This window comes from Pagrus pagrus (assembly GCF_965226575.1).
Source record: "Pagrus pagrus genome assembly, chromosome: 12".
Taxonomy (NCBI): domain Eukaryota; kingdom Metazoa; phylum Chordata; class Actinopteri; order Spariformes; family Sparidae; genus Pagrus; species Pagrus pagrus.
This window is the reverse complement of record NC_140196.1, coordinates 22728724-22738505: the sequence shown is the minus strand read 5'-3', so window position 1 is coordinate 22738505 and position 9782 is coordinate 22728724. Positions and strand designations below refer to the sequence as shown.

General features: G+C 40.8%; 2 protein-coding genes across 3 annotated transcripts; both read right to left on the bottom strand.

Annotated features, from left to right (window-relative positions):
- Positions 1-52: 52 nt before the first annotated feature.
- On the bottom strand, positions 53-4994 carry catip (ciliogenesis associated TTC17 interacting protein). Its single transcript, XM_084370237.1, has 9 exons — positions 4709-4994; positions 4315-4500; positions 4163-4218; positions 2911-2997; positions 2628-2795; positions 2416-2540; positions 789-865; positions 641-708; positions 53-482 (listed from the first exon to the last, which is right to left on the bottom strand). The coding sequence occupies exons 1-9, from the start codon at positions 4827-4829 to the stop codon at positions 294-296; spliced, it is 1077 nt and encodes a 358-aa protein (XP_084226363.1). The 5' UTR covers positions 4830-4994; the 3' UTR covers positions 53-293.
- Positions 4995-5506: 512 nt separating this feature from the next.
- On the bottom strand, positions 5507-8489 carry LOC311267268 (caspase-3-like). Of its 2 annotated transcripts, none has more exons than XM_084370235.1 (6): positions 8310-8489; positions 7115-7449; positions 6945-6979; positions 6577-6676; positions 5946-6477; positions 5507-5786 (listed from the first exon to the last, which is right to left on the bottom strand). In XM_084370235.1, the coding sequence occupies exons 2-6, from the start codon at positions 7440-7442 to the stop codon at positions 5642-5644; spliced, it is 1140 nt and encodes a 379-aa protein (XP_084226361.1). In that variant the 5' UTR covers positions 7443-7449; positions 8310-8489; the 3' UTR covers positions 5507-5641. The 2 variants fall into 2 exon arrangements, with proteins under 2 accessions (XP_084226361.1, XP_084226362.1); XM_084370236.1 differs by having other exon boundaries at positions 6577-6673.
- Between the last annotated feature and the right edge of the window lie 1293 nt (positions 8490-9782).

Sequence of the window (9782 nt, the reverse complement as noted above, 5' to 3'; positions counted from 1 at the left end):
ATACTAACTGCTCTTACAAGATTGACAGGTTAACAAAATAAAACTACAAACACAGTTTTAAACAAACCACTTTAATCATATCACTCAAGTTTTTTTTGTCTTAGCAAGATCACACAGCTCAGGTGAAGTCTCAGGTAAGAAAGGTGTTGTTCCCTATCATACTACGAGTCATGAGTCACTCAGAAATAAAGACCAACCCAAATGCATTTTGAAATGTCATCTCCAGTTAAACTGAAACACAAAAATGGAAAGGTACAAAAAGGCTGCTTTAAGCATGTGCCTCAGGTGTGCTTTCAGAGTGAGGGGGCTTTCAGGCTTGGTTCTGGAAGACGGCGGGAGGCAAAAGGGGGGAAGTACTCTCTGGCAAACTGGAAGACATCATCTGGTTTCCTTAGCAGCAAGAACTGCAAGAAGTCCGAAATTAGGGCACGGATCTCTGGATGCTGTCTCAGGTACGAGGCATGATCCGCCTTCAGCTCCTCCTGTCCCAAAGAGACATTAACACACATTCATATTCTATTCCGTTCAAAGGCTTTATGGGTAAGATGAGATCTGTGTGACGTATTATTCAGGTACAGTCAGTCTGAATACATGAGGCAAATATTAAGCCAGAGTCTTTATATGAGAACATTACTTTTACCTTTCTTTCCAAGAAGTTGGAGCGCATCTGCATGTCTTCTTCCCAAACCAGGGGGATCTTCTCAAAACCTAACACACACACGCACACATTTGAAAAAACGTTCAACTTTCCTTACAGAAACAGTTTTCATGTGTGTGCTGATGATTACCTTTTTGTAGCTGTGCTGGCAGCTGCAGAAGTCTCATGGTGACTGGTGATCCCACCTGCACTCTGCTGGCCAGGTGCCTGAGCAGATAACAGTTTGATTCACAATGAGTTTTATAGATGCAGGGCTTCAGTGGTGGTTGATAAATGCACTATGCAAAAGCACATAAAAAAAGCTAAAAAAAAACAAAAAACACAGGCACAGAAGAAAATGACTGATGATGATTATTAGTTATTATCTTTCTTGCACTCTCTCTTTCCCCATTTACATTTATCATTACATCCGCATACAATTTAATTCATTTTTGTTCACACTCATCCACATACGGATGCATCTCTGGTCACTAATCTGATTGCAATTGGTCTAGGTTGTCCCAGGCTACATGCAAACCAAGGCAGGCCCTGCTCCAGGCAAGAGGGCAGTGGTAATGCAGCTAGGATTGTTGATCATGGCTAAGAAATGCCAGAAAAGGTCAAGAAAACAAGCTGTTAAATTTGATGCTGTTGTGACACCATCTCTTGATGCACAACACTGATGCTCAATCACCGCCAATAAATTCTCACCCTGTGGGAAATAATGCATAGATCATAATAAGTATTCAGGCTGAACTATTAATGAAAATATGATTCAAATCATAATAAGTAAGTACAATATCCAAATTGCAGGGGCTGCAATGTTTTGATAAAGATCAAATGTGTCACAACACACCATTATAAATGAAGCATTGTGGTGCTACAGAGATTCCCCGGCCTACAAATCAGGGCTGCACGATACTGGGAAAAAAAAATGACAATTTGATACTTTAGTTTTCTGTGATATATATTGCCAGATGAAAAAAATACAGGTTTTTTCACCTGAAAACTTGAAAAGCATTATTGGGAAATAATTATTCCCTTTTGATTGGTGGTTCACAGTACAACAACTCCCATGTATGTAAGAACCCTTAAAATCAGACTTAATGATGTAATATCAGACAGACTTTCCTTCAGTCATGGAAAATGAGAACCGTGCGAGTTTTCCTTGTGTATCAAGCAGCAAAGAAAAGATGTAGCATGACATGTTTAAGTCAGTTTGCCTTGCTTGACATTGCACGGCTTGCGTTGTGGCTACTGCTTAAGCGCACACTGCAATGTCGATGCTGAAAAAATAAATTGTGCAGCCCTTCTACAAATCATATTCTGTAGACATAAAGAAACAGACCCCAGTAAAAATCACATCATCATCAGTTTTATATTTTTTTCAGTGAAAATTAAATGCAGATATTAGCATTCACAATTTACCTAAACTATTGCTTTAGGAATAGTTCCAGTTTTTGGACCTTATTTATAATTGCAAGGAAAATGAACTGCCTTATTATATATTAATATTTTGCTGAGTAAAGCTCTGAATACCATCTGTGATGTGAACACAACAAACCTAAACCTGGATCTGGACCTGATCTGTTACACCATAAGAACAGAAAAACTCAACGGCAAGCCCTTTTTGTCTTTGTTTTGCCTGTTTTTATGCCCATATAATGTTAGTGTACTAGTGTCAGTGTCCTCATGTTCAGAGTTATATAAATATCTTCTGTTTGAGTGTGACAGTCCAACAAGTATCAGATCCTGAGGAAAGTAGTCACTGAGCTTACCCATCAGCCAGGAAGTAGCACTGCCAGGTCGTGGGGCTGTCCTCCACTGAGTGAACAATCCTCTCCACTCCAAATACCTCCACCATCTCACTCCCAACCTCCAGCTGCTTCAGACCCAGCTCGCTCTGACCACAGACAAAGAGAAAATCAACTATTCAACTATTCTAACAACACACGGAACCAACAAGTCAAAATACGGCATAACTACTCACAAAAGTGGTGTGGATGATCTGTAGTCCCTGGTCGAAGGAGATGAAGGTCATGTGTTCTGGCACCTTCTTCCTCAGAGCAATCAGGCGCATCAGCAGCAGGTTTGAACCCTCGGTTAGCAGCCCTCTTAGGACAGACATGGGGTAAGAAGCGCGCTCCGTCGTCACATCCTGTACACGCACAAGAAAGGATTACATCCCTGAGCATTAAATTCTATGGAAGGTGGTGTAAAAACCACACCATCATAAAATGACATAATGAAAACTCCATTGTTTTCTCGCCCACCTCTCCTACAGCGGTAACTTTATCGATCACCATCTGCCCGTCACGCTGCACCATGTGACACCTCTTGTCCAAACTGTGGCCCTCAAGCTGAAAAGGAATTCAGATGTGATTAAAGGCAGGTAATACAACATAAAAACAACAAGATGTGCCATAAGAGGAAAAGACAGGAAAGCACCAGAGTACAAGTGTTGCAACCGTATGAGATTTTCACAGTAAAATATAACAGTTAACTCAATTAAAATATTACAACAAATAAAATCCTCCTGGAGGCAGATCTTGGTGTGGAGTTGCCTGAGGTGTTGGGGAGGGAGGGGATCCATGAAGGTTCAATCAATGCAAGTCTGCAATTGATCCAGATTAAAGATTACATTATTCTAAAGAGAAAAATAAAATGTATCCTAATGTTGCTGATACATGTGACAGATGCAATATAGCAAATGGTACTATAGGCCATATTTCCTGGTCTTATGTTAAGATTTTCCCTTTTGGCAGGATATCTATAGTTGGTAATGCAAAATGTGTTCTCTAAATATTGAACCTGATGCACTGATTGCCTTGTTTGGTTGTTGCGAAGCCTCTCTTTCACTGCCACATAATGTACAGCAGACTCTTTCGTTCGGTATGTTATTGGCAAAGAGAATAAATCTACAGGTATGGAAGGCCACCAGTGCTCCTTGTTTTTCTAGATGGATTAGGGAACTCACCTCTTGGATACATCTTGAAATGCTCCGTAGCAACACACATGGGTTTCGTGAAAAATGTGAAAGTATCTGGGGCCCAATTATGAGACATTTTAATTTTCCCCTTTTTTAAGCCCCTGCTATGTGATATCCAGGTGGGACATTCTTTGTCATATGTTTTGTTTAGGCTTAAACTTTGGTGTCGATGTCTTTGTCTGATCTGGCTTTCTGTGGTTGTTGTCTTTGTTGTTGTTGTTGCTGTTGCTGTTGTTTTTTTGAATGTGGGGTATGTGTGTTTGCCGTTTGGTTTGTGGTTGTCATTTCGTCTGGTCTGTATGATGAAAATTAAATATAATAAAAAAGGGGGCTCTTTTGGTTTGATACAAGAGATTTTTTAAATAAAACTAATACGGTAGAAATCAATACAGTAGATAAGCAAATGTACATAACATGATGTCAATTTTCATACCCAGTATACCTTGAAACGGGTATACAGCTGCAACCCTAGGGTACAGTGTTTTCACCTGATCCCTGTGTTAGAATGACAGTATGGGAAGCTTGCTAAGACTCACCTTGACATACTCATGGTAATTTTCCTCCAGCACCTCCAGGTCAGTGGTCAGGTAGGCTTAAATGGACAAAGGACATGAAGACACTGAAACATCTGTAAACGGACAAAACAATGGAGATCAACCTGTCTTTACAGCCCCTGCCTCCCCCTCACCTGTCACCGTTGTTCCACAGGGGCAGTCATCAATGGCTCCCTGGCTCTGAGCATGCAGCAGCACACAGGGCTGCTGGGCTCTGCGGGCAAACTCCACCGTCACACTGAACGTGCCCAGGTCCCGGCCGCCCTCTGACACAGTCACCAGAGAGTCTGGAAACACACACTCCTGCAGCTCTGCAGGCTCTGAGAGAAGAGGGTGAGACTTCAGTTGGTACACGAGCTCGTTTCATAGTGAACATTTCTTATTTTCTGCTCAGTGCAGTTAGTTAGGTGTCAGGGGCAGGTCAAGATGTGCCAAAACCAGGTGGTGCTAACTCTCAGGCGCACTCAGCCCATGTCTCCTACTGTATAGACACTTCAGAGTAGCCCAGATAATACACCATGGACTCACCAATGCTGGACATGAATGTGGTCGCTTCGTCAGAGGCTTTCAAGTCTTCTCCATGGTCGAGTTCTTCAGGCTTCGTGAAAGCACCGGCAGGAGCCTCTTCCCCCGGCGCCGCTTCCATCATTAGTGAACGGCAGATACTCTCGGTAGTGAAAGTGCCTACGTAGTTGGGACAGCGTTAAGAGACGGACTTTTGTTGCGACGGATGGGCTGTTTCTGTCATTTTTCTAGCAAGCGCTTCGTCCTTTGCTGTACGTCTGTGCAGCGTCTTTTCCGAAAGGAACCCGAGTTGTCATGGCAACGACGCTACAGTGCCGTAAAGACAGTTGTATGTGCGCAGCCGAGGCAAGCTATTTCCCACCAACGAAGGTGCGCACACAAATAAACCCCTTTTCACTGATCGAGTGTGTCGTATGGAAGCTAATTTTCCCCAGTTAAACAATAAAGAAAGCAACGAAAGATGAAAACTAAGCTTGATGAAAACAACTAATATTCCCATGGAAAGTGTCGTGGCAACTGAAAAAGGCAGTCTCTCTCAGTCGTTTATAGTTGTTAAAATCTAATACACACAATTGCAGAGGTGACAAGGTTACATCTGGACCACTTAAAACAACACTCCCATTATCTCCACTTTCTCCACAAGTTAACATAAATTTAACATACACGTACATCCCATAGTTTGTTTCATATATCATGCATCTAGGGCTTCTGCTTGCAAAGAGTTGTGTTGAAGATGTTTAAATTAGTTTGTTGTCATATGCACAATAAGAGAAAACAGTAGTTGCCAATAAAATGTTTAATTCTCAGACTCCTTCCAACAATGCTCAAACAAAACGTAAAAGAAAATCACATAAAAAATTAAAATCTAAGATGATATGGGACATAATACTGTATAGTGTACCAATAAACAATTACATGATTTGTGGTGATTGAATTTCAACTATGATGTGGTGAAAACACAAGCTCCTTCCTCAGGGTGTACCTAACTTCAGGCAATTGTCCTAAACTCAATCGTCCAGGCACCTCTTTCTCGCTTACTTCATCAATCACGTGATGGAAGATGGTGGTGATGTCTTCACCCCTAAAACAACACAGCACAGGAACATGTTATGATCCCTACCGGGGGAGAGATTATAATTCAATAAAGGCACAGTGTCGCCACATGGTAACATTCATATCATCAGATCTATCTCAGATTTTTGGATATTTGAAACTACACAGTATTTAATTTTACATTTACCTTTGACAGCCCTCCTTTAGCTGCCGACACACAGATTGGATGAACCAGCTCCCCAATGTTCTGTGTCTATATGACGGCTGGCCTTCAACACTTGCAATGGCAACTACAACATCAGCTTCCGCAGGGTTAGATGATGGATGGACACGATCTTCACAATGACTTTCTCCCATTTGACAGGCCTGGATCAGGAACACTTTGGGCTTGCCATTGAGGGCTGATTGGTCGGTCGCCTTGAAGGTTCTAGTTATGTGTTTAATGGAGAGGGGCTTCCCATCAGTCCCCATGACAACACCGCTCTGTCCGTTACTCAGAATAGAACAGATGAAGGCATCGCCATGTTTAGTTGATGGAGGAGCCTCCTGAAGATCAGTGAATCCGTTGCTGGACCACTCCTGAACACTGAACTCCTGCAGCTGGGAGAGGTCACTGAGGGAAGCAAAGCACTTCAGTGCCCGATCCATCTGGTCCCTGGTTTGGTCTCTACACATCAGCACTCTGAAGCCCAGCCAGCTGAACACCTCTGCCAGACTTTCTGCAAGAAATATAATTTAACATTTTTTTAGTTAGGCTTCAACCACCATCAAATAACACAACAGTGTAAACCTGTGAATCCGTCTACTTTGTGACATACCAGCATCTTTGTCCGTTCCATGTCGCACCATACCATCCATGAAGTTCTTGTTGTTTATGATCACACATAGGCCGGTGGGCTTGCTGTTCAACTGGTACTGCTTGTCCGAAAAACAACAACAAACAGTGGATAATGTTTGTCATTTCATTATATGCTGTAGGACTTCTTAACAGGTCACCTTCACTTTTCCTTACAATAACAAATCTAATGTTCTGTATACTAATACAGGCTAATAAGCATGTGTCTGCAGGCTTTTAGGTAAAAATGTGTCTAGTTATTATCTGTGAGGATAAAGTATTTAATGCCGCTCTTTTGTCTCTGGCTAAAGTAAAATAATGTGCTGTTTCAATATTAGGTGAAGACCTCACCTGCTTTCGTTTCCTCTTCTCTTGTGACGGACCACCTGAGGAAATCAGAGTGAAACAGAATTACAGCCCTGACAATAAAACTCAACATCATGTGAAACAGAAAATAGGCTAGTATATTAAGTATACGAGACACAGTCATTTCTATATCATTATTATATATCTCAACGTACTTTGACAGCTTTCTTGAACAGGCTTAAGTAAAAGGCTGGTGTTGGTCCACTGTATCTTGTTCAGCCTAGGGTAAGTCTCTTTAATTTCCGCATCAGTTTGCAGGAGGTCCAGGAAGGCTTGGCAGGTGTCATCTTCTTTATCCATGATCTTATCCACAAGCTCATTGATTAGCCCCTCGACATCTTCTTTCATGGTTTTAAGGTTGTTGTACTCCCGTCTAGTTATCAGCTTCTTCTCATCAACCTTGTTGAGGATTAGTCTGTGGTCCGCACACAAAATCGTCTGAATGGCTGTTTTATTACGTCTCACTGTGTCTGTGGCTGCCATGCTGAAACTGACACAGAGAAACAGGAAGACCAAAGAAGAGGATTAGGAGAAGATGGACTGGAGAAACATGGAAAGAGTACTGAAAATCTGTACTCAAGTATGAGCACAGTTACATCACTGAAATATTACTCAATTACAAGTAAAACTACTAGAATGAAAATAATACTTATAATATACTCAAGTAAAAGTGCAAAGTATTCTTCTCAAATATTGCAGAGGTTTAAATATTAAAGGGGCACTATGTAGTTTTAGATAAGAAAATCAAACACAGAATTTTAAAATTTCCAATATTAATGAGGTAATAAAAAACTGAGAAATATTATTTTTTTCCATAATTGAATGAACAAGCTGTTGTCAGAGGAAAATAAGGTCCCAGAACACTGTTTGAAGCTAGAAAGGTGGCAGGGTCCGCCACATATAAACAACATATAAACTACGAGTAAAATTACAGACCCACAGAAATACTCAAAAAAGTACAAGTAGCCTACGCTAAAAACTGACTTAAATACAGTTATTTAAGTAGCTGTACTTACTTCCACCCTGTCTGTCAGCACTGGGTTTTTAAGTGTACAGTCAAACTGTAGAGTCAAACTGTAAAAGCTTACTGTAACATACCGTAGTATTGCTTTGACACTCAACAGTGTGTCCAACATCAGTGAGCATGTTTTTATAAAATAGTTAACTAACTAGCTAGTTGGAATTCAAGCTAACTTCATACTTTTACTTCCGGTCCGAGAGACTTACAGTCAGTTGAACCTTTTCTACGATAATGTGAAGAACCGTAACTTCACTACTGTACTTAAAAACTCTCTACAGAAATACAGTGGTGATAACATAATACGTTGGTACTGTTCGGACGGACTGTACCTCAGTACTTCTGGTCCTTGTTCCCGCCGCTGCTTTCGTTTTCAAACTGAGAAGTGAGTCAGTCAGAGTCTCTGCGCCGCCGCTGCTTCACAGCGGAGACACGCTGGTGTCCACACAAAGTTTGCATTAAGTCTAAACCATTCACTTCTTCTCTCATGTGCTCCGGTTATATTATCCCATGTGTGGATGTCATCAGCTCGTGTGAAAGCAGTTCACTGAGTAGATAATAGTACAGAGTAGTACAGTGACAGACGATGGATGAATGTAATGCGTGGCTGCCACCTAGTGGAGAAATCTTCACCGAGTCATATTCAAAGACCTGTAATATATGGAAAAACTTTTTAGTCTAGAAACACACAAATACTTGCAGGAATGAATCAATAAGCGAGCAAGTACATGACGTGAATGATTGTGCCGATGAAATAAATAAATGAGGAAATAATTAGGCCTAGATAAATGAACACACGTATGTAAAATTTCATAAGAAGCATCTAAAATGACAAACTACATGATAAATGTCTTTTCTCTTTAACACATAATAACTGGTGACTATCTTTTGACATGTATTTTATAAATGTAGCGCAGCTGTAGCCGACTGGCTGTGTTCCAACACGTTTTCCTTCACTATTAAAATGAAATGTTAAAGGATAAGTTCACCTGTTTTTACAACCTTTTTAAAGCAGATACTGTAAGAAAGCCCTAAAGGCCAAGGTCCAACAGCACCCTCTACTGGTGCAAAGACAACTAGCAGTGAACAAGTCAGTCACACTGAAAAGCAGCAGACCAGTCAGTGAGCAGACCCTGTGAAGCTGCATGGACTTTCTTTGTGTTTCCCTAATGATGTGTGTGTTCTTGGGGAAATGTAAGTGGTTTCTGCTTGTAGTTATGGATAATTTGATCACTATTGCAGTTTGTGTTATTTTACGTGGAAATATGTTGTCTGAGTTTGAGTTAGCTCAGTAGCCCGTGCCTCAGCAGTAGTAAGCTGCCCTTTGCTAGCACTGCAGCCACATTTGGATTGTGAGGAGTAAATGATGAATATTTTGTTTGTAATGCCAATATTGCAACTCAGTCTATTTGTTGTGATTGTGACCATGCTTATTGGTAATAGAGTTTAAAGGTCGAATTATTTACTGTGGTTAACAGTCAGTATGTAAAGCTCCCATGCTGTTGAGCATGCTTTGCCTCTGCTAAAGTTATGTTGGAAATTGTACTGCTTATTCCACCACTAATATTGCATCTTTGTTGTTGTATTATGCTTAAGTAGTGGTTTGCATATAAGTTAGGGATATTAGTGGTGAACCTTAAAATCTTATGCTCATATAGCAACTTATTTAGAGATGTTTATTTGATTTAACTGCTGAATAACATGTCGAGCATTGTTGTAATACAGTTTATTTCCTTTCTTTATTTTCAGACCACACACACACACACACACACACACACACACAAACGTACGTTGTACAGTTATGT